The sequence below is a fragment of the Phacochoerus africanus genome, chromosome 6, assembly GCF_016906955.1.
Source record: "Phacochoerus africanus isolate WHEZ1 chromosome 6, ROS_Pafr_v1, whole genome shotgun sequence".
Lineage (NCBI taxonomy): Eukaryota > Metazoa > Chordata > Mammalia > Artiodactyla > Suidae > Phacochoerus > Phacochoerus africanus.
The window spans coordinates 89,679,422-89,704,746 of record NC_062549.1 but is presented as its reverse complement, the minus strand read 5'-3'; the positions used below and the strand labels follow the sequence as shown (position 1 = coordinate 89,704,746).

Sequence of the window (25,325 nt, the reverse complement as noted above, 5' to 3'; positions counted from 1 at the left end):
TCAATGTGAAAAATAAACATTTATTACAAAAAATTAGTTTTAACATTCTAAAATGAAAGCAGACAAGGTGTTTTTCAACTCATAGGGGCTGTTGCAAGCTGGGGAGGTAAATTCCAAGGCTGGTAACAACTGACTCATACTCCTCACAGTGACCTAGGGAGGGAGGGACCATTCGCCTCAGACATACAGGAGCAATGATTCACCTCTGCTTCCCTGTGCTCTTTCTTTCACATCCCTCCCACCCCGTCTCCCAGCCACCATACAAAACTGAAACATACTTCAAAAATCTCATTCTTACTGAACCGTGTCACAGTCTCTACTTTTATTGCCTAATTAGATATTACCTCCATCTGGAAAGTTTACTTTTTATTGGTGTGTGATGGTTTGATTTGGTTTTTGTTTTTCTTTCTGGATCCTTGATGCAAAGAAAGCTCAGTTCTGCGAGGAATTTCCAGATAAGGGAGCAGATGATGGCAAAGTGGCGCTTGGTATCCTCCACTGACATAAGCAAAGTCAACCCTAGAAGACCCCTTATTTGCCCTCTTGCCAGTTAATAAATAGGCTAGGGGTGCTGGGGAGAGGGAGAAACAGATGTGAGGGCAAAGAGGGGTCTGTGTAGCGAGAGGGACGTAGTGACAGGCAGGTCGTCCTTGCTCATTGCTGCTCTCACGCACACCTACCCCACCAAATAAAGCAGGAGCACTACTTTACTACTAAAGAAGTGATTCTCCAAGTGATGGGAGACATCCTGCCGCAGGCTCTGGAGCAGCTTTCCCTGCAGCCTGGGGGAAGCCTCCTTGTGCATCTGGTTGGCCCAGGTGGGAGGGCTGGCCGAGGTGGGAGGGTGGGCGCTCTTCCTCTCCCCGAGAGGATCAGACCCAGTATAACTGGGAGCACAGCACCAGCTTTGCCCAGGGTGCCCTCCTCCTGTGACAAGAGGACTCTGGAATGAGGGTCCAATGTCCAGAAGCTCCAGTGTAAGACAGGAACCAGGAGAAGTGGCACAGGGAGCCAGGGACCAGCCCAGGTTGCTGGAGAGCAGGGCTTTGGGGATTTTCCTGTTTGTACTAATAAGGAGCACAGGAACCTCATTTCTCCCGTCCCCACAATAAAACTAGTCTCACCAAAGAGATAAGTAGTCCTCCAAAACACACACTTGACTTCAGCATAGAGACCACACACTCTCGCGCAAGCGCGCGCACACACACACACACATGCATGCACGCACGCACGCGCGCTCTGCAAAGCTGACAACTGTCCATGTTCCCACCACCCTGCAAACACATCTTAAAAGGGTCAGTCCAGTTGTTCCAGCCAAGGGAAGGGTGATGGCTTGAGCTACCAGTTCCAGCTTTCTCTTCTGTAATTCTTCTGCTCTCGGTCCCCTGAAAGCTTACTATGTTCTCCACAACAAAGGCTCTTGTTTTCCCTACAGATGTGTGGTTGCTGTCAGTCAGCATGTGTTTAGGAAGAGGACGGAGCAGGAGGATCCCAGTGGCACTTCCTTGGGAAGACAGAGGAGAGTGGGCCGCAGAGGTTGAAGAGACTTGATGTCATCACCCAACAACCACTGCAGCTGCTCCGGTCTCCAGTCCCCACTCCAGAACAGCCAGTACCAGTCCTCAAAGGTACCGGTACCTTTTGTCTCAACAAGAAGAAAAAGTCAAGGAACCAGGATCCAGAGCTCTGTCTGAGGACTGCTACATGCAGGGGGAGGGAGCCCCGCCACTCTTGCGGTCTAGTTGGAAGGGAAGTCTTCAGGCATCACTCAGGACATCTGTGTGATCCCTCACAGGGATGGGAAAAGAAAGCTTTAAACAAGCCCTAGGCCACTCAGCAGTGGTGGGCAGGGAAGGGAGGGAGGAAGGGGCACAGGGCTGACATTATTAAAAACAACATTCTAAGATAAAAGTGGGGGGCCTTGTGGGGGCTTGAACACAAATAAGGCATCCTGTGAAACTACAGACATCAGGGGCCAGAGTCTGGTAGCACCTGAGTAAGGCAAGCACAGAGGAGACAGGCGATGCATGGACCAGGGTCACACCAAGAAGGATGAGGTCTGTCTGAATTCCCCCTGAAGAAAGAAAACATCCAAATCAACTCTACATTCTTCTTGAGCTGATGAGCCCCCGGATAGGTATAAACACAGGTTGGAAACCCCTCACTTTGGCTGGGAGGCCCCCCAACCCCTGCCCCAGGAGGGGCATACTCACTTCACTTCGAGCAGTGGGTTGGCTGTAAATCACCTTCTTACTGGAAGTCCTATAGACAAGCCAGAAGATGGAGACACTCAGTCCCCTTGTCTCTGTCCTCAATCTCTGCTTGCTAACGTTCAAGGCCAGGACTGAGAACTTCACAGAAGCACTGAGTTCTCAGTAGGGGGGTTTGGGTGGAGGGAGAGGGGACAGACACAGGGCACAGTGGTCAGGGAACACTGGTCTTCCCTACCAGGCTGGTTGCCTTCACCTCCAACCCCTTTCCCTGGCCATCTGAGCTCCAAACCGTACACATCCATGTTCTCAACCTCAGAGAGCCCCAGGACAGCAGCTCACTCACCCTTTCTTTGCTCCTGAAAAGAGAGGAAATGGGACTATGAGTGTCTGCAGGGTAGAAGACAGCATGGCACACAGGAAGAAGGGGGACCTAGTGTTGCGGCCCTGAGATATGGGTGAATGGTGATCCCTGGGAGGTAACCCCACCACACATGGGTTCAGTATCAAGTTAGTACTCAGGTGGCACCAAGAGCCAGGCCCTGGAATGGGGATGATACGTAGGAGAGCCTTTGAGGGCAAATACTTACTGTCAAAGTAGCCGCGGCTGTAGGCGAACCAGATGCCAAAAATCAACACTCCAAGGAGAATGAGTGTGACAAGGACAGCTGCCACGATGCCGCCCACATTCAGTTCCGCTATGAGACACAAATGAGACGTCAGGCCCTGAATGCTCACCCATGGTCCCGACAACACTGTTAAAGCCAGGATGGAAAGGAGACCCCAGTCCCCATCCCGGGTCTGGGCACAAGCCCTGGCCATGCCCTCACTCACCAGCTTCCATGTGCACAGTATCTGATCTCATGGGTGACCCATACCCATTCTGTGCCTCACAAGTGTAATCTCCAGCATCAGAGGCTGACACAGGATCAAAGATCTGGAGAGCAGAAGGGGAATTGGCTTTCTGCTTAAAGAAGCCAAGTACCTGTCTTTTATACCTCCTGACCCTAATGCCAAGCTCACCTTGTTGCCTGCTCTTCTTTCCCACCATCAGGGGTTCTATAACCCTCTGCCTCCCAGACCACACACCTTTTACCCCATTCCCATCCATACCAGCTCCCCTGTCTTCGGATTCAGGCTATAGGAAGAGTTGATGAAGGCACGGTTGCTCTTGGGCTCTGTAGGCATCAATACCCCATCCCTGAACCAGAAGTATTCAGAGGGTGGGGAACCATCTTTCTCTGAGCAGGTCAGCACAGCCCGGTTCCCGATGGTAGCAGAGGAGGGAACACTGATTGTAGGCTTCGATGGAGGCACTGGGAGGGAGACAAGGTACTGATCACAACAAGGGCAGGAGGGCTGCCCGAAGGTGAAGTCACTGACTAGCATGACACCCCCATCCACCAGCTCTAGCCTCCCTCCCTTACTATGCCCTTTGTTCCCCCCCGCTCCCAACCAGGGGCTCATCCCCCTTCTCCGACAGCCCTGGACCCTGAATCCTCCCACCCATGAGCATTCTCACCATCAGTAAGCTCCAAAGCTTAGCAGAGCTTGCTAAGAGTTTAGGGAAGGGACAGACTGCAAGCCCACATAGACCTATGGCACGTACCAAGCACAATGAGGTTAACAGTGACTTCCCCGTAGGTGTTGCCGCCTTCGTCAGAGACCATACAAGTATACGTTCCTGTGTCTTTCCTGGTCACAGAATGGAAGGTGATGCCACTAGCCGAGAAGGTAACTCGGTTCTCATAGGAAGCTACCAGGAGAGAGGAAGCAGGGCCGGGGACAGTGAGCTGAAGAGCTAAGAGACACAGGTGCCGGCGGCCCCCAAGGCACAAGGGGCCCTCTCCTTCCCCCAAGAAGGGCGATCGGGAGGCCATGGGACTTGAGCATAACCTTCCCCTGGAATCCAGGCACAATCAATCAATCCCTCTACTGCCCAGGCAGGCAGCAAAGAGGTGAGCAACTCACCTGTGATCTTGTTGTTATAGCAAACGAGGCTGGTGATGTCGCCATGGGTAAATTTCCACTCCACACGGGGAGAGGAGAACCCGGAGTAGGAGCAGGACAGCTTGGCAGCTGCAGACAGGATCAAGGTGAAGGCGAAGAAGGAACAGCCAGAAATGGAGAAGATGGGGAAATGGCCCCAGTCCACAGCCTGGGCTGGATGTTCCCCAGGGGTTTCTCTGCACGTGCTCACCTCCCTTCCCCCAACCCCCCACCACCCTCCACAGACCCTCTCCCAACTCACGTTTGTTCTCAGCAACTCTGACTTCTGATTCAGAAGTGTACACTGCACCCCTGCCCAACGTCAGGAAGCCTGAGAAGAAGATGAGTGGGTCCATTAGGAGTTGACAGAGGGAAGAGCAGTCCCAGCTGATGGGGATCTAGGGCTGAGACCCCAAGATCAAGGGATTCAAGAGATTCAAGCTCCTCTCTCTCTATAATACTTCTCATCAATATTCTAAATATTCTCTCTCTCTCTTTTTTCTGCTTGTTATGGTCATACCTGTGGCATATGGAAGGCTCCCAGGCTAGGGATTGAATTGGAGCTGCAGCTGCCAACCTACACCACAGCCACAGCAATGTGGGATCCTAGCTGAATCTGCGAGCTACACCACAGCTCACAGCAACACTGGATCCTTGGCCTCCTTAACCCACTGAGCGAGGCCAGGGATTAAACCCACATCCTCATGGATACTCGCTGAGCCACAACAGGAGATTCCTGCATATTCTCTTTAAATGCTTTTTGCTCTAATTGCCAATACTTCTTTTATCAATGGAAATAACCTATTTCTTTCAAATGTGATTTCTTTCATTCTTTAACATTTTCCCCTCTGAACCCCCAATAACCTAATTAGAGTCCTACAAGTCCAAAGGCAGCTTCCCAAATGACATTTCATGGTTCAGAGAAAGCTTCTCAACAAATAATTGCAGTCACTTGTCAGACAATCCTGGCAGGAGGCCAGCAGAGCTGGAGGCAAGAGAGGGAAGGAAAGGGCGGAGCGACAATAGGATAATAATAACACTCGACATTTGTGGGGCATTTTGTGCTTTGTGTTTTCATATACACCGTATCATTTGATCCTTGAAGGAAGCAGGACAGATCAGCAGGACGAGTATTACCATCCCAATTTTACATGAGGAACCGAAGCACAGAAACGTGTCTAAGATCACACAGCTGGTTCTGGTCCAGAAGTGGGCTCAGATCCGCTCATTAGAATCTCCTCCTGCCCAATGGAGAAGGGAAGGAGAAGGCAGTGGGTAGTGGGGGTGGAGAGAGGAGGTGAGAAGAGGCCAGGCTAATTAAATAACACAATGGGAAGAAGGCAGCAGGGTCCACAGGAGGCCCCACACACTCCAAAATAAGCAGCCGTGAGGATTCTGGGATGGTGAGATAATCACCAACCCACACTGACACAATTACTCTCATTCATGTTTTCAAAGCTCACACTCACGAAAGATGCTTTATTTACAGCTTTATGTCAAAGTCCTGCCTTCCTTAGATAAGTGCAAGCACATCTGTTCAACACAAGTACATTTTTCCTTTATTAAATTACTCACATAACTGAATAGGTCTCTTGACCCCTGAGACTGTTTTCTCATCTGAAACATAAAAGGTTTGAACTAGATGTTCTCTGTGATCCTTTAGGTTCTTTCATTTTCTTTTCTGGTTGGTTTGTTTTCCTCTTTTGGCTTAAATATTTAGAGAGTGCTTTTACATACATTTATTTCAATTTGATACGACAGCACTGAATTTGTCAGGGTATATTTTACAGATGAGAAAATTGAATGTCTAAAAAGTTAAATGGGGAGTTCCCGTCGTGGCGCAGAGGTTAACGAATCCGACTAGGAACCATGAGGTTGCGGGTTCGGTCCCTGCCCTTGCTCAGTGGGTTAAGGATCCAGCGTTGCCGTGAGCTGTGGTGTAGGTTGCAGACACGGCTCGGATCCAGCGTTGCTGTGGCTCTGGCGTAGGCTGGCGGCTACAGCTCCGATTAGACCCCTAGCCGGGGAACCTCCATATGCTGCGGGAGCGGCCCAAAGAAATAGCAAAAAGCCAAAAAGCCTAAATAAATAAATAAATAATAAATAAATAAATAAATAAATAAATAAATAAAAAGTTAAATGGGAGTTCCCGTCGTGGCTCAGTGGTTAATGAATCCGATTAGGAACCATGAGGTTGCAGGTGTGATCCCTGCCCTTGCTCAGTGGGTTAACGATCCAGCGTTGCCTTGAGCTGTGGCGTAGATCGCAGACGCGGCTCAGATCCCACGTTGCTGTGGCTCTGGCGTAGGCTGGCAGCTACAGCTCTGATTCGACCCCTAGCCTTGGAACCCCCATATGCCGCGGGAGCAGCCCAAGAAATGTCAAAAAGACAAAAATAAAATAAAATAAATAAATAAAAAGTTAAATGGCTGATCCAAGTTTTCACAGCTGGCAAATGGCAGAGCTGAGATTAGCATACAGGCTACTCCCCTTTTTCCTTATTATATTTGTATACACCATGCTACTTCTTAGAAAAGCCACTAGTTTAGCAAACCATGTAACTAAATGTCATTCTTTTAAGAAGTCAGGTCCTAGGAGTTCCTGTCTTAGCTCAGTGTAAAACAAATCTGGTTTGTATCCATGAGGACACAGGTTCAATCCCTGGCCTCACTCAGTGGGTTAAGGATCCAGCATTGCCATGAGCTGTGGTGGAGGTCACAGACGTGGCTCGGATCCCAAGTTGCTGTGGCTGTGGAGTAGGCCACTGGCTACTGCTCCAAAGCTCCATATGCCGCAGGTATGGCCTAAAAAGACAAAAAATAAAAAAAATAAAAAAGTCAGGCCCTGGAGTTCCCATCGGGGGGCCGTGGGTTAAGAATCCAACCTCAGTGGATCCAATCCCCAGCCTGGCACAGTGAGTTAAAGGCTGTAGCTGTGGCTCAGATTCAATCCCTGGCTCGGGAACTTCCATGTGTTGTGGGTTCAACCAAAAAAAAAAAATTACTGGTAATGAAATGCTTTGATTTTTTTTTGCCCAAGTCAGCTTTCTTTGCTTTGATGATGGAACTTTAGAGCAAGAGGCAAGATGGCAGAGTAGAAGGACTCAAGCTAACCTCCTCTTATGAAAACCACCAAAATTAAGCGAAGTGCTGAACAACCATCAACAAAATAGACTGGAAGGCTACCAAATAAGATTCTTGGGGAGGGAGCAGGATGGACAGGGAGTCTGGGGTTACTAGATGCAAATTATTACATTTAGAATGGATAAGCAATGAGGTCCTGCTGTATAACACAGGGATCCATATCCAGTCTATCTTGGGATAGAACATAAAGGAAGATAATATGAGAAAAAGAATGTGTGTGTGTGTGTGTATGTATATATATGACTGGGTCACTTTGCTATACGGCAGAAATTGATTCAACATTGTAAATCAATTATACTTTAATAAATAAAAAAAAATTTTTAAAGATTCTTGAATTTTACAATTTGCCACCTATGATGTGAACAAAGACCCTCAAACCAGATGTCTCTTCAGGAATGAAAGCCATGTCCCAGCTGCTAGGACTGCTGCCAGAAGAAAGCCCTCAGCTATCAGCAGTCTTTGAGGATACCCAGAACACAGCCTTGCCCAGGGGCACCCCTCCTACCAAGAAGGGGCAGGGGCAGGGCACCAGCTTCTAATGCCTGATCAGTGAGAGAAGCGGAGACATATAAAGCCCCAGCTCTATCGCCCCAACTCCCCAACCTGGGATAACACTGAAGGGCTATTCCTGCTTCAAAGCTCCTTGTGGAGCAGGCTGAGGCCTTGTAAGGACTACAATGCAACTCAGCTTCTCCCTCTGCTTCCTTTCCATAGGTGTGGCTCCCAAGAACACTTCCTAATTAATGTCTTGGTACAGTCACTAACATCTTAGAGTCAGCTTCCCAAGAACCCAACCTATGACACCACCCAAATAAAGAACAGCTTCTAATTAAGCTAAAAACTAGCCTTTGAAATAAAGGGCCACTGAAAAGAAAATAAATCAATCAACCCCAGCCTATGAATTGGGTGACTATTTCTGCATCACGTCTAACTTTAGCCGAAGTTCTCTTTTGAGTCCTCTCAGGTCATCAGATCTGAAACAAGTTCAGGAATGACACCACCACATATAGACGCAAACATGTGAGGCAACACCTTCCCCTTCTCATTAATTCTGACTGCTATTACCTCATCGAGGTTTCTCTTTTCTTGTTTAAAATATAGGGCCCTTCCCCTCAACGCCTTCTCCCCCTCCCTCTGATGCAGGAGTGCTGATGTCTGCTCGTGGTGGTTGCACTCCACCAGTCACAATGCTACTGTGACTGCGGATCATATCATGAGTCAAGTCCAGCCTTGACACCCTGTCCTTCCTTCCTAGTCATCACAGAGCACCTTAACCACCCTGATCCACGGTCCCTTCTCATTCCTGAACAAACCTCTGGAACCCAGCATTCAAATCCCAGCTCAGTTATTTATAATTTCTGTGACCCAGGTTAGCCACTTAGTCACTTTGAGCCTCAGTTTGTCCATTTGTAAAATGGGGATAATAACAGTTTCTACATCAAAGGGCTGTTGTTGAGAGTTAAACAAGGTAATACAAATAATACAAATAAAATACTTACAATGGTGTCTGACCAACAGGAAGCATCAAATAAGTATCATGCCCTGTTATTACCATCGTCTGCCCATAGGTCCTTCTGCACATACTTCTTTTTCTGACTTCAAAGTTTTCTTCAGTAAGATAAACATCAATACTCCCTGGAAAATGCTTACATTTCAGCTCACCAAACCATCTCTCCTCTAGAAAAGGCTACCTATTTTCTAGAATCCACATATATAAACCAGCAGAGCTGAGGGCTTTCCCTCACCATATTCCATCTACATCACAACACCCAGTTTCCCTACACATTCTCTCATGTTTTATATTTTCTCCTGTTTCATCATGGCCCCCGCTTTTGCACTTAACCTTTGACCTAAACTTGGCATACTGTGCATGCATATAACTGTCCTACTAATTAACACAATAAACTGAAATAGAAGGAAATTTCATCCTTTCCATTGTGATATTTAATTTACTCAAGTTTACAGCAAGAAAAGCCACACAATCAGAGTTCCCGTCGTGGCTCAGAGGAATCGAATCTGACTAGGATCCATGAGGATGCAGCTTTGATTCCCGGCCTCGCTCAGTGGGTTAAGGATCTGGCGTTGCCGTGTGCTGTGGTGTAGGTCGCAGACACGGCTCAGATCTCATGGCTCAGGTCTCACATTACTGTGGCTGTGGCATAGGCCGTTGGCTACAGCTCTGATTCGACCCCCCCCGCCTGGGAACTTCCATATGCTGAGGGTGCAGTGCTAAAAAGCCAAAAAAATAGAAAAAAGAAAAGCCACAAAATCAAAGACATAGATAGATTTTTGGCCCTTTCACATACAGAAAACCTTTACTTAATCTTGCACCCTTCTCAAGTTAAAATCTTTTCCTTCCTTCTTCTCCAAACTTCTTTTTTTTTTTGTCTTCTGTCCTTTTAGGGCCACACCCATGGCATATGTTTCCCAAGCTAGGGGTCTAATCGGAGCTGTTGCTGCCACAGCCACAGCAAAGCCAGATCTGAGCCGTGTCTGCAACCTACACCACAGCGCATGGCAACGCCGGATCCTTAACCCACTCAGTGAGACCAGGGATCAAAGCTGCATTCTCATGGTTCCTAGTCGGATTTGTTTTCCCTGAGCCATGAGGGGAACTCTCCAAACTTCTTAAAGAAGTAGTCCATACACTGTTTTGAGCCCAACATATACATCCACTGATCAACTCACTGCAGTACCCCTTTGACCCTCACCTTGAAATGAATTGCTTTTACCTAGGTCATCAATCATTGTATTCCTCAATTCTAAGATACCCTGATTATAAGATATAACATTGATTTAATAGTAGCTTCTTGGGGAAAAATTATATTAAATATATATACAGGCTATAAATCTTATTCCAATTTCCAAGACATTGAAGATATCCAGTATTTGCTTTTTCAATTACCTTCTGTAGCCTTTGTTAAGAGGTGTGACCCTGCTGATCACGCCCCTCCTCAGAAGCCACTCCACCCCACTGATTTCTTTTTTCTTTTTCTGGTCTTTTTAGCACTGCACCACGGCATATGGAGGTTACCAGGCTAGGGGGTCTAATCGAAGCTGTAGCCACCGGCCTAGGCCACAGCCACAGCCACAACCAAATCAGATCCGAGCCATGCCTTCGACCTACGCCACAGCTCACCGTAACCTCATGGTTCCTGGTCGGATTTGTTTCCACTGCGCCACAACGGGAACTCCCTACCCCCTTGATTACTGTGTACAGCCTTTCTGGCCCTCCTCCAACCTCAATTTTGTCTTTTTTTTTTTTTTTCCCTTTATGGCTGCAAACACTGAATATGAAACTTCTCGGGCCAGGGATTGAATCCAAGTCATAGCTGCAACCTACACCACAGCTGCAGCAACGCCGGATCCTTTAACCTACTGAACTGGGCAGGGGATTGAACCTGCACCTTTGCAGCGATCGAAGCTGCTGAGGTCCGATTCTTAACCCGCTGCACCATGGTAGGAAGTCCTACCTCAGTTTTGCCTTATTCTCCTCCTTGAACTTTACCTCCTCCGTCCATCCCTTAATAGTAGTAATCCCCAGCATTCCACCCTGTGCCTTGTCTCCTCTCTATATTCTCTCTAGGAAATTTCAAACACATACAGTTCATCTACACCTAGGTATGGCCAGCTCCAGCTATTCTCACCTGAGCTGCAGGCTCTTACTGCTATGCCTCCTGACATCTCTACTTGGGACTTCATACACCTCCTCCTGCAATCTCACACCGCTCATCATCTCCCACTGCCTCTCTCTTCCTGCTCCTCCCTCCAGGTTGGTGGTGTCACCATTATTTGGTCACTCACTCCAGAAGCTTTCAAGGCATCACCACCATCTTTCCTTTGCTCTGGTCAATCAAACACCAAGCATTACAATGTCATCTCCCAAACCTGTCTTAAATTCAGCTGCCCTCTCCAAACCCACTGCCGTTTCTTAGTACCAACATCACCTAAACATTTGCATTTGGGCTAGGGATCAAACCAGAGACACGGTTTTTTTTTTTTTTTTTTTCCTTTTTAGGGCTGCACCTGTGGCATAGGGAGCCTAGGGGTCCAATCGGAGCTACAGCTGCCAGCCTACACCACAGCCATAGCAACATCAGATCTGAGCCACGTCTGTGACCTACACCACAGCTCAGAGCAACACCAGATCCTTAACCCACTGAGCAAGGGCAGGGGTCAAACCTGCATCCTCATGATTCCTAGTCAGATTCGTTTCCACTGCGCCACGACGGGAACCCTGCAACACAACATTGACAACGCTGGATCCTTAACCAGCGAGCCACCAGGGAATGCCTCTCTGCCTTGTCTATCCTTGACATCATCACATCCATCCTCCACTGCACTGCTGGAGAAAGAACTCACATATCAAGGCAGTCTAATTCCAGCCTTCTAAAAAGTACAAATTTAGCACTTGCTTCAAGCTTCCAAAGATTCCGTACTGCCTCTAAGATAAAATCCAAATTCTTTAGCAAGGCAAGAGTTCTAGCGCCACCTGACCGGGTGGTGAGGTTATCATCTTCATCACTCTCTCTACTCTTGCAATTTACCCTCCAGTTATACAAAACTACTTAGAATTCCCAGCAAAGATGTACTGTTTCATAACCTCTGCCTTTGCTCATGCTCTTCCTGTTATGTGGGGCACCCTTTCTCCTCTTTCTTCACCTGGCCAGCAGCTATTCATCCACATTATTTTCTGGGAATTGACTTGCCTTACCCCCAATACTCAGCAGAGCCAAGGTAGGGTCTCTTTCTTAGGTTTCCACCAGCCCAAGCAAAACACTGTTAAAGCACTTCCCATGTTAAAATGACATTATTGACGCACCCATCAAATGGTAAACTCAGAATGATAGATTAATACTTGGTCCCCCTGCTTCCTGGGAGTTTAAGCTACCATTCTGAGTTCTCAGCACTTAGCATAATGCCTGGTACAAGCTGAAATCGAACATAGAGCCTTAACAAATCAGGTCATAAGCAGATCATTCACGGTAACATCTACTTGTTAAGGTTTATCTACAAAGATAAGTCCATTTTTCAAATAAGAACATGGGATACACCCAAATGAAGAAAAAACAAACTTGATTCAAAACCATGTTTTTTTTTTTTTTTGGTCTGTTTATGGCCACACCCAAGGCATATGGAGGTCCCCAGGCTAGGGGTCAAATAGGAACTACAGCTGCCAGCCTAAACCACAGCCACAGCAAGGCAGGATCCAAGCCCAGTCTGCAACCTACACCACATCTCATGGCAATGCCAGATCCTTAACCCACTGATCAAGGCCAGGGATCGAACCCACAACCTCATGGTTCCTAGTCGGATTGTTTCTGATGCACCACAACGAGAATTCCTAAAAAATTTTAATACTAGCAAAGGGGTTTTGTTTTAACTGTTTAGTTCTCAGAAAAAAAGGTGTATTCTATTAATCTTTATTCAATTTAGCTTTACAAAATTAAAAACTGGTTTTTTAATTACTTCATATTTCTGAAACAGAATTAAAGTATTTTGCTAAGATAATATGACAAAAAGAATATGTACATATATATATATAAATATATACACACACATACATGATGACCGGATCACTTTGCTGTACAGCAGACATTGACAGAACATTGTAAATCAACTATAATTAATAATAAATAAATAAAGTACTTTTGCACATGAGTGATTTCCACCTGCCATTTTGCAAAAGGGACTGATTCCTGCTCCTGGGCTGCCGTGTCTGAAGGTGTCTGCGTGCACAATGGTGGAGGCTGGTTCCCACATCCAGCGGAATTGTGCAGAGCCAAAAGTGGAAGAAGCACCAGGAAGTTTTCTAAAGCAAGTCTAAAATAGCAGCAGAAAGTAGGGAAACATGTGAATCCATTTAAAATAGTCCAGAGTCCCTACAGTGGTGCAGTGGGTTAAGACTCTGACCGAAATGGCTCAGTTTGCTGTGGGTTCAACCCCTGGCCTGGCACAGTGGGTTAAGAATCTGGCATTACTGCAGCTGTGGTGTAGGTTGCAGCTGTGACTTGGATTCAATTCTTGGCCCGGGAACTTCCATATGCCATGGGAGGAGCCATTAAAAAAAAAAAAAAAAAAAAAACAACTCATTTCCTTTCATCATCACATGAGTAACCTAGGACTCCTAGTAGACTCAAGTCATCTGAGGAGACTCCTGGCTAGATCATAGCCTTTCTGCAGAGGCAAGCTTCAGAATAGTTATGGTTTTTATGGATTGAATTATATTCCCTCAAAATTCATGTGAGAGCCGTAACTCCCAATACTGTAGAATGTGACTGTAGGGGTTCCTGTCATGGCTCAGTGGTTAACGAATCTGACTAGGAACCATGAGGCTGCCGGTTCGATCCCCGGCCTCCCTCAGTGGGTTAAGGATCCGGTGTTGCCGTGAGCTGTGGTGTAGTTCACAGATGGGGATTGGATCCGGCATTGCTGTGGCTCTGGCATAGGCCGGTGGCTACAGCTCCAATTAGACCCCTAGACTGGTAATCTCCATATGCCTTGGGAGCAGGCCCCAGAAAAGACAAAAAAAAAAAAGAATGTGACTGTATTTTGAGATAGGGTCATTAACAATGTAATTAAGCTAAAAAGAGGCCCTTGGGATATGCCCTAATCCAATCTGACTGATGTCCTTCTCAAAGAGACACCAAGGGACAAATGACCATGTGAAGAGGTAGCAAGAGGGCAGCCATTGTAAGCCAAGGAGAGGCTTCAGAGCAAACCTTCCCAGACCAGCAGCATGATCTTGGACCTCTGGGCTCCAGAATTGTGAGAATATAAATTAGTGTTGTTTAAGCCCATCCAGTAAAAGCCCAAGCAGACCAACACAAAGGTTTAAACCGCATCAGCAGGGCAGGTTGAATCCCCAGTCACTACTGCCTTGACTCAAGTACACATGATGACATTTCTGCACAGCAAAGGAAACCACTATCAAAATGAAAAGGCAATGTACAGAATGGGAGAAAATATTTGCAAGTCATTTATCTGATAGAGTATATAAAGAACTCAATAGCAAAAAAACCCCTCAACAATCTGTTTTGAAAGCTGTCAAAGGGAGTTCCCATTGTGGCTCAGCAGGATAAGAACACCACCAGTATCCATGAGGATGCAGGTTAGATCCCTGGCCTTGCTCAGTGGGTTAAGGATCTGCCATTGCCGAGAGCTGTGGTATAGGTCACAGACTCAGCTTAGATCCTGTGTTGCTTTGGCTGTGGTATAGGCCAGCAGCTGTAACTCTGATTCAACCCCTAGCCTGGGAACTTCCATATGCCTCAGGTGTGGCCATTAAAAAAAAAGAAAGTTGTCAGAGTATCTGCATAGACATTTTTCTAAAAAAGATATACAGATGGCTAACAGGTACATGAAAAGATGCTCATTATCACTAATTATCAGGAGAATCCAAATCAAAACCTCAGTGAGCTATCACTTCATACCTGTTAGAATGGCTATTATCAAAAAGACAAGAAATAGCAAATGTTGGTGAGGATGTGGAGAAAAAGGAACCCTCACGCAAACCTCCTGCTGGTAGGAATGTAAATTGTTACAACCACTATGGAAAACTGTATGGAAGTTCCTCAAAAAATTAAATGTAGGAGTTCCCTTGTTGCACAGCAGGTTAAAGATCCAGTGTTGTCACTGTTGTGCCACAGATTTGATCCCTGGCCTGGAAACTTCCACATGCCACAAGCAAGGCCAAAATCAATCAATAAACATATAACTATCATATGATCCAGCAATTCCATTTATGGGTATTTATCCAAAGAAAATGAAAACACCAACTCAAAATGATACAGGAACCCCCATGTTTATATATAAAATACATGCACATACGATGGAATATTATTCAGCCATTAAAAAGAATGAAACCTTGCCATTTGTAACAAGATGGATGGACATTAAGGGCATTACGCTAAGTGAATTAAGTCAGAGCAAGTCAAAGCCATTTCATCCCACTTCTATGAGAGATCAAAAACAAACAAATTCCAGTTATAAAATAAATAAATCATGGAGATGTAATGTACAGCATGATGACTATAGCGAAATAATACTGTGCTGCATATTTAAAAGTTGCTAAGAAAGTAAATCTTAAAAGTTCTACTCACTAGAAAAAAAATTCTGTAATTATGTATGGTGGTGAATGCAGACTTACTGTGGTAATCATTCTTTCATAAATGTAAATATCAAACTATTATATGGTATATCTGAAACTAAAATGTGTGCAAAATATACCTCAATAAAGTTTGGGGTTTTTTTTAAGTCAATAGAGTACACATTTCATTGACCTGCTTTCTTTCATGTATGTGAGAAGGGTTTTTTTCTTATGTGCCTACAAATAATTGAATGTTAATTAACAGTACAACTATATAGTAATGCTGCCAGTCTCCTTCAGATAATTTTTTTAAAACTTCAGAATTAGAATTACATGGAAAAGTGAAATTCAAGCACTATTATTGGTTTATAATAATTTTTAACAAGATAAAAATATCCAGTCCCTTAAATGAAGAAACTGGGAAAAAAGGGAGAAATAGTAGTGGAGTTCCTTTGTGGCCCAGCAGGTTGTGAACCCAACTAGTATCCATGAGGATGCAGATCCAATCCCTGGCCTCACTCAGTGGGTGAAGAATCCAGTGTCACTGTGAGCTGTGGTGCAGGTCGAAGACACAGCTGGGATATGGCATTGCTATGGCTGTGGTATAGGCTGGCAGCTGTAGCTCCAATTCAACCCCTGGCCTGGGAACTTCCATATGTCACAGGTACAGCCCTAAAAATACAAAAAAAAAAAAAAAAAAAAAGCAAAGCAAAAAACAAGATAGGTGTGAAATGTTTTTGGTGAACTTAGAAAGTTAATTAAATAAATACAACAAAATCAGACAGAAACCAATGATCAGATTTGCTCAATTCATCTATGTATCCGTGTTTTGCCTGTGGGTATGCCTAAGTAAAATGCCATCCTACATACCAAAAAAAACAAACCAAAAACAACAACAACAAAAAAACAGAACTCTTGAAGACCTTTGCAAGATTTGTCCTATACTTTTAATTAATTATATCCAAATTCTAGACACATATTACTAAGCATGATCAAATGAATAAAACAATAATAGCAGCTAACATTTCTTAAATATCATGTTCAGGTACTCTTCTGAGAGATGAGAAATACAGCTTTTCTTTTCTATGTTCTACATTTGTGTAATCACCAAGTATGTATAAAGCGTTTTAATTTAACAAAAAAAGAGTGGGAAAGGGGAATAGAAAGGGGGAAAAAAATCATATAGAGAACAAGAAGGAAAGAAAATAAAGCCAGAAAGGAGAGGCAAAACAAACAATGATAAAGAATCACAGGAAATATCCAAATACTGACACACCAGGAAGCACGGAATGATTAAATAAAACTTTAAAGGTGAAATGAAGTAACAGATGAGTAAGAAATAGGAGAATACTACCTCATCCAGATCCTGGAGAGTGTACGTCAGTCTGATAAATTTCCAAGAGAGGATAAGAGCGGGAAGAAACGAGAGCACATCCTTTGTCTCATTAAATCTCTCAAAAACCCCGAGAGACAAATACTGTTGTTATCATCATCCCATTTTATAGATGAGAATGTTGAGGCTTAGCACAGTTGCCCCAAATCACACAGCTACAAACAACAAGGTGGGAGTCTTAATCCAAGTCTAATTCGGAGTCTCCAAAGCTACTGGGCTATACAGCATCTCCATCAGACAAGCAAGGAAATCCCACTCATCCTTCAAGATCTTGTCCCCTGATCCATTACACCTTTCCCAAGTCAAAACTGATTATCTCAGAGTTCCCATCGGGGCTCAGCAGAAACGAATCTGACTAGCATCCATGAGGACAGAGGTTGGATCCCTGCCCTTGCTCAGTGGATTAAGGAGCTGGCATTGCTGTGAGCTGTGGTGTAGGTGGCAGACGTGGCTGGGATCCCTCATGGCTGTGGCTGTGGTATAGGCCAGCAGCTACAGCTCCAATATGACACCTAGCCTGGGAACCTCTATGTGCCATGGGTACAAAACTAAAAAGACAAAAGACAAAAAACAAACCCTGGAGTTCCCATCGTGGCGCAGTGGTTAACGAATCCAACTAGGAACCATGAGGTTGCGGGTTCGATCCCTGGCCTTGCTCAGTGGGTTAACGATCCGGCGTTGCCGTGAGCTGTGGTGTAGGTCGCAGACGCAGCTCGGATCGCACGTTGCTGTGGCTCTGGCGTAGGCTGGCAGCTACAGCTCCGATTGGACCCCTAGCCTGGGAACCTCCATATGCCGCTGGGAGCGGCCCAAGAAATGACCAAAAAAGACAAAAAAACAAAACAAACAAACAAAAAAAAAACCGTGATCTCTCCCTAACTTCTAGGAATATAGCCTGAGAAAATAGTCAAAGGTAAACTTAGAGAGATACAAGTTCAAGGACAACTTAATGTGGAGTTCCCATCGTGGCTCAGTGGTTAACGAACCTCCATAGGCCTCAGGTTGAGCCCTAAAAAGCAAAAAAGAAAAAAAACCAGGAGTTCCCATCATGGCGCAGTGGTTAACGAATCCGACTAGGAACCATGAGGTTTCGGGTTCGATCCCTGGCCTTGCTCAGTGGGTTAACGATCCGGCGTTGCCATGAGCTGTGGTGTAGGTTGCAGACTTGGCTAGGATCCCGCTGCTGTGGCTCTGGCGTAGGCCGGCGGCTACAGCTCTGATTTGACCCCTAGCCTGGGAACCTCCATATGCCGCGGGAGCGGCCCAAGAAATGGCAAAAGGACAAAAAGAAAAAAAAAACCAGCACTGGGTCGTTAACTAATAATCTAAATGAGAAAGTAACTAAAACACAGTTTTGTTTTTTTCCCACTGGGATTCCTACCTAATCTGACAAATTAGCCACAGCTCAAAGCAGTATTTAGTACATAGGTTTGGTTAAACATCAATATCTATGAATTTCTGTTGAGCTGGTGTGACATTGTACCCTAATCAATGTTTACCCACAAAGTCAAGGCTTAAGGAAAAGTCAATGACATCAAACAGCCACTTGATTTTTCCTGATACATTTTGCACTGGTCATATATACCACACATTTATTCACAAAGGAAAGACTAGCCATCAGTATTTAACTCTAAATACAATATGATTCTATTTTCTCTACATCCTTCTGTGTTTCCCCACTTCTCCACATTGAACATATACTATTTCTTTAAAAATTACTGTCTAAGGAGTTCCCGTCATGGCGTAGCGGAAACAAATCTGAATAGGAACTATGAGGTTGCGGGTTCAACCCCTGGTCTCACTTAAGGATCTGGCATTGCCGTGAGCTGTGGTGTAGGTCACAGAGGTGGCTGGGATCTGGTGATGCTGTGGCTGTGGTGTAGGCCGGCGGCAAGAGCTCCAATTGGACCCCAAGCCTGGGAACCTCCATATGCTGCGAGTGCGGCCCTCAAAAGACAAAAAAAAAAAAATCATCTGAGAAAGTAACTCTTTCCTTCTATGCTCCCCAAACATTGTGTACTTTGTGGAGAGCCCCTGGCGTACTGTGCTCTTTTCTATTTAGTCAGTATATGTCTGTAGTTCCTGGGGTACAGAAACCAAGCTATGTTTGTATCCTCTCCCTGCTCCTAGCACTGTGCTTTGCCACTTTGAAGCAAAGCTGTGATAAGAAGGTGGTCACACAAATATAAAAAAAGTAAAAAAAAAATTTTTAAAAAAAGGTGGTCACACAAATATAAAAAAAGTAAAAAAATTTTTTAAAAAGTAGGTGGTCACAGAGGGTGGAGGTGCCCAGACCCCTGACAGAACCCACCAACAACCCTCCCTTGTGTATGCAGATCAAACCCACAGCAGAAGTTACTTCCTTCTGCTGCTTTATTAAGAAACCATTGTTTTCTCTATGCATCCTGTTAATCATTAGAATTCTCCTTAAGTTACTTTCATGCAATGAATTTGTTGTAATTCATTAAAAAAAAAAAAAAAAACAAAGGAAAAGGAGAGGGAAGGCAGCTAGCCGGCCTCACTGGTTTTCTCTGAGAATTTATCCAAACTTCCCCTCTAGGCAGATGAGCCTCATAGGACCTTCCACCTATAAGGAAGAATAAGCCATAGCCTGGGAGAGACCCCAGCTTGAGCCCGCTGCCACCCAGTTTACCGAACTTGTTTTTGCTGATAGTTACAATACCTCTGGCTCGCCTTAGTTTGTCCCCACCCACTGCCTCAGGTCTTCTTGATAGCAGATGCTATTTATTTTCTTATCCCTAATCTCTTGCACAACACTCAGAACAGAGTAGACACCAAAGTTTATTGGATTAACCAATGAATTGGACATGGCAATACAAGTAGACCCAGGGCTTCCACCAACACCAACCCCCTCCCCTTTGCCCTTTCCTTCCCACAGCTCATCCTGTAGAGACTGAACTCACTCCTGGAAGTTGGGGTGGGACAGATAAGGAATGTGTGGGCAAGAGGAAGGCTTTGTTGAGTCCAGTGACAGGCTGGGCTAAGTCTATCTAAAGGGCCAGGCTTGGCTGTACTTTCAGTGACGTTGGTCAGCTGGCACGGCCCTCTGAGGATGGCAGAAAGTGGTGGTGGCAGCGCGGGCCAGGAGAGCTTTCACTCCATTGCTCCCTCAGGCCCTCTCTCAGCAGAATTTCCAGTTCTACCTGCTTACTCTCCTCCCCACCCATCTCCCCATTACAAGGGGAGGTTGCGCCTGCCCAGGGCTCACTTCAGGGGCCTGGCATCAAAATTCCTGCCAACCAGCTGCTTCCTCCTGTCCTACCCCACATTGTAAAACAAATGACACCAGGCGGACTTTAGACAGAAACCCTGCTTATCAGGGAGTCCCAGGCAAATGAACTCTGAATTTTCAATGCCTGGAAAACCCCTGTATGTATCCATTCCCATTGCTTCTTACAATCCCTGACAACACTGAAACCTCAGTCCTCAATTGCATTTTGTCAAACGGCCACTCAGGTCTTTCCTGAACCTCTAAAAAGGAAGCAGGTCTGAGTTTAGAGATCCCCAAGGTCTCTCCTCAATAATAACAGATGTGAAAAACAAGCCCCGTTATTTCCTAAGCTAACACATAAAATGTGCGTAACTTCTAAATCTTTGAACAGGAAGGTTGGCCATTTCTGAATCCACAGATGCCCCCTTGACCCAGAGGACTTGGGGAGGAGGGCAGGGGAGGGGGTGGAATATTTCGGACGAGGTCACAACACCAACATGAAAAAAGTATATTAAGTGAAATAAACAATATGTAGGAAGCAGTAGTATATACTGTGTTTTTATGTAAGAAAAGGGAAAAGAAAGAAATGTATAGTAATATATACTGACGACTGCAGAAAAAAACACTGGAAAGATACATAGGAAACTAGGGGAGGTATGGAGTACCCCCAACTCCTTTAATATCATTTTCTCAAGCCATGTTATTCTAAATAAATAAACATTATTGTTGTTTTAAATTACAGCAGATCATCCTGTAATGGAGGATAATGTGAGAAAAAGAATGGGGAGTTTCTGTCGTGGCGCAGTGGTTAACGAATCCGACTAGGAACCATGAGGTTGCAGGTTCGGTCCCTGGCCTTGCTCAGTGGGTTAACGATCCGGCGTTGCCATGAGCTGTGGTGTAGGTTGCAGACGTGGCTCGGATCTCGCATTGCTGTGGCTCTGGCATAGGCCGGTGGCTACAGCTCCGATTCAACCCCTAGCCTGGGAACCTCCATATGCCACGGGAGCGGCCCAAGAAATAGCAACAACAACAACAACAACAACAACAAAAAAGACAAAAAAGACCAAAAAAAAAAGAATGTGTGTGTGGGTATATGACTGGGTCACTTTTCTGCATAGCAGAAATTTTAACAGAACATTGTAAATCAACTATAATAGAAAAAATAGGAGTTCCCATCTTGGCTCAGCGGAAATGAATCCAACTAGTATTCATGAGGATGAGGGTTTGATCCCTGGCCTCGCTCAGTGGGTTAAGGATCAGTGTTGCCATGAGCTGTGGTGTAGGTCACAGACGTGGCTCAGGTCTGGTGTTGCTGTGGCTGTGGCATAGGCTGGCAGGTGCAGCTCCAATTCACTCCCTAGTGTGGGAAATTCCACATGCCACGGATGTGGCCGTAGAAAAAAAAAGAAAAGAAAAAAAAAGAAAAACCTTACAAATAAATAATAAATTACAGCAGATCCATCCCAAAACAAAACTGGGCTGGAGACCCCAGGCAAGCCCAGATCACAAAGAAACTGAAGAGAAACGTCATAAAGTGAAAGAGTTCTGGAGCCAGGGGGGATGAGATTAAGTCACTGGAATTCCACTACCGTTCACTTCCTAGTTCCAAATTGTTGCTTCACTAGTTTCTAGGTTCTGGTTTCAAGGGAACAATTTCCTGGGAGTAAAACTGAACCCCCAGCAGAGGGAGGGGGAAAGAGGAGTGACTCACCAAGCCACAGTGTGAGGTAAGTCTAACCGTGAACAGCAAAACTAGAAAGGCTGGAGTCTGGAACATCAATAGGAAACACCAGGACTCATGGACTGACCCAGAACCAGGCAGCAGTCCTCCCTTCTGGAATGCCTCTGTGGGGACACTACACTCAGGTAATCGAGGGTATGCAAAAGCAGATTTCCTCTTTCTCCCCTGTGGTTACACCAAAAGTCATCCTATGACGCACCACCCTTCTAAACAGAAATGCCTCTTCCTGCCTGGGAGACAGCTGGAAATGTTCCTAAGCACAGGTGTTCTAGGCAAAGGGAGGCTAGTACTCTGAGCCACCAGCTTTGCTTTTCCCAAGCAGGGTTCTCCCAGTGTTTCTTCTCCAACTCTGTCCCTTCCTCTCCGCTAGCTTCCCCCAGCTGGGGTTGGGCCTTTGCTGGATCCTTTCTTCTTCCTCCCCAGTGGCAGAGCCCACTTGAAGCGTGCATCCTATACATGCTTCCAATATCCCAGAGGGAGAAGACAGACTAGATGCCCAAGAAAGAACCCCTACTTTTTCACTCTTGCCTTCTGGAATCTAGCCAGGTCTCTCCCTGCTTCTTTGACCTGCTCTGCTATGGGCAGCATTGTTTCATCCTCAAAAAATCCAAGGGGGATAATAGCTACCAAGTAATAATCCCTTCGTGTATATGTAATGTAGCTATTATCCTAGTTGATCCTAGGACAAGGTTAGGACAAGTATTATTACTCCTGTTTTACAGATTTAAAGACTGAGTTAGTAGCCTAAGATCATATATAAGGTGGAAAGGTAAGGTAGCCTGGGTGCTATTTCCATCTTCACTGTGCTAATCAAATCACACACACACCAACACACACAGGGTCTAGCCCTATTTAAATGTGACAAGGTCAGGAGTTCCCATCGTGGCTCAGGGGAAACGAATCTGACTAGCATCCATGAGGACGCAGGTTTGATCCCTGGCCTCACTCAGTGGGTTAAGGATCTGGTGTTGCCATGAGCTATGGTGTAGGTCTCAGACCCAGATTGGATCTGCTGTCAAGCTAATGCAACCATCCCAAGCTCCCTCTAAACCACTATTTCTTTCTCCCCCCCCCCCTTTTTTTGGTTGTACAATGGCATACGGGAAGTTCCCAGGCCAGGGGTCAAATCTGAGTCGCAGATGCGAGAGTGAGGGATCCTTAACCCACTTTGTGGGGCTGGGGATCCAACCCATGCTGCCACAGAGACAACACTGGATCCTTAACCTGTTGTGCCACAGTGGGAACTCCTAAACCACTGTTTCTCAATTCCCTGAACAGAGTAGAGGACATTCCCAAGCTCAGACGGGTTCAGTGTCAGGATGTGTTTATTACAGAAAAGAAAGGGAGAGAAAAGAAAGAAGAGAGGAGTTCCCATTGTGGCTGAGCGGGTTAAGGATCCCGCATTGCTGGAAGCTGTGGTATAGGTTGCAGACAAGAGACTCGGACCTGGCATTGCTGTGGCTGTGGCTCAGATTTGACCCCTAACCTGGGAACTTCCATATGCCACATCTTTGGCAAGAAAGAAAGAAAAAGCAAGAAAGCAAGCAAGAAGGAAGGAAAGCAAGAAAGCAAGCAAGCAAGAAAGAAAGAATGAAAGAAAGAAAGAAAAAGAAAGAAAGAAAGAAAAAAGAGAAAGGGAGAAGGATGCAGCTCTAGGAAGCTTATAAGCCTGATGAATACTGTCACAAATAGTTACTGACTCAGAAACTTCTAGGTTTGGGGCAGGCAGTGGGTGGGTATTGTACAGTAACAAGGGTTGGCAAAATCTTTAGTACCAAGTACCATGCAGAACCAAAAAAAAAAAAGAAGAAGAATATGGGTGTCATTAGCAGTTCTAAGATACAGACAGAAGTAAACGGGGAGAAAAAGAATGGAACTTGAAGGGGAAAAAAAAGGAAATACAGGAGAGAATGAAAGAGAAATATAGGAGTAGAATGAAAAAAGAAAGAATCTAGCAGAAAAGAAGAATTGAAAAAAAAAGAAAAATTGGGGCACTGGATGTTTGATATCCTGGTTCCTGTACCACAGAGTACCTGAGATGCTGGACCCAGGAGTGGAAAAAGGAGAAGTGAGTCAGGAGACTTTGGTATTCCCAGTTCCTTTTGTCAGTCTGGAAAAGTCATTTCCCCTCTTTGTACATGTTTCCTCATCTCTACAATAGGGAGAGGAATTGACTTGTCACTAGTCCAGTCCACCCCAAGGGTTAAATTTCTGTGATAAGGGACAAAGGGGTAATCAATCCATCTGTTCTAAGGGCACCTTTCAAATTAAGCAAAGTAATTACCTTATAACCACAATATTGATTGTAATTGTTCATTTCTTTTACATGTTCTAAAACTCGGATGTTGAGGGGAAAATGGAGACTCTTACAGGTCCCCTACTGACACAACTATCCACAGAAGCACACATATAAGGCACACAAGAATCACACGGTTAAATGTACAGGTGCTGACACAGGTGGACTAAGGCACAAACCATACACTCAGCTGGGGACAAACATATCTATAGATAGAGGCAAGCCCCAGCAAGTGAGCTTCATTGTTCCACAGGAAAGGGAGTTTACAAAGGAAACAAAAACTCTCAAACATGGCCAGAGGGAGGGCAGAGTTCAGGCTCTGAAAAGGCTCCAACCAACCAAAAGACAGGACCTCCCCCAGGGAATAGTCAATCAGTCAACAACATTTATTAAGGACTTTTGAAGTAGTTATTCAAGCAAGGAACTTTGAGTGCTGTGCTCTGCGAAATTTCAGACTTCAATTGTATTTCCTTTTTTTCCAGATTTTTGAGCCAAGCACTTTTACCAGAGCAACCACAACAACCCAAAGATAGAGGGGAAAGCTAAAGAGGCCCTTCAGCAAGAGCCGGGAAAGAAACTTCCACCCCACGCCTATTAGATCTTCTCTGAGAATCCTTAAGGAGCAGAACTTCCTTAAGGGATTCAGCGAATGAAAGTCTCCCTATTTCTCTCGGTTGTTCGCAGACGTTGGATGCGTGATGGTGTGAGGGATAGCCATTCCCAGGTGCGTGATCCCGGCTAGGTAGATATATGTGGGCAGGGCCTTCGCGCCCACCAGCCCTCACCAGTAAGCAAGGATTGGGGAAGGGCGAACTAGCCTCTCTCCGTTATTTTTGGTTAATGTGCGAAACAGGCAGCTCCCTCCCAGTGAGTGACAAAGAAGGAGTCACGCTTCACCCGTGGGGGGAGGGGAGCCAGCCACTCATCAGCGGAAGAAGGAGAAAGAAGAGGAGCGAGCCGGGGGAATTAGGAGGGTGAGGCGAGTTGGTTTCCGAACCCTTCCCCTCTCGCGGGCCGGAGGTGTGGGGAGTGACGCCCTCCAAGCTTCGACTAGATCCACGGGTTCCTCCAAAAACAACAGGAACTTACACAAGATCACTGATGTGAAGAGAAGCAATTGTTTCCTCCCGACTTTCGCCTTTGTCCCCATCACGGTCAAGATCCCGATACGACAGCGACGGCCGGAGCCCACGGAACAGACACAGCTTCGCCCACAGCAGCACCGGGAC

The 25,325-nt window shown here is 45.6% G+C and overlaps 1 protein-coding gene and 1 non-coding gene across 2 annotated transcripts; one reads left to right on the top strand and one right to left on the bottom strand.

Moving 5' to 3' along the window:
• F11R (F11 receptor) lies at window positions 1–25,325 on the bottom strand. Its single transcript, XM_047784130.1, has 10 exons — window positions 25,186–25,325; window positions 4,462–4,530; window positions 4,182–4,289; window positions 3,820–3,966; window positions 3,324–3,526; window positions 3,045–3,147; window positions 2,801–2,908; window positions 2,557–2,569; window positions 2,214–2,262; window positions 1–2,074 (listed from the first exon to the last, which is right to left on the bottom strand). Exons 1-10 carry the CDS (start codon window positions 25,244–25,246, stop codon window positions 2,039–2,041), a joined length of 897 nt encoding a protein of 298 aa, XP_047640086.1. The 5' UTR covers window positions 25,247–25,325; the 3' UTR covers window positions 1–2,038.
• LOC125130166 (small nucleolar RNA SNORA19) lies at window positions 15,608–15,737 on the top strand. Its single transcript, XR_007135666.1, has one exon. It is a non-coding gene; the product is annotated as a small nucleolar RNA SNORA19 (small nucleolar RNA).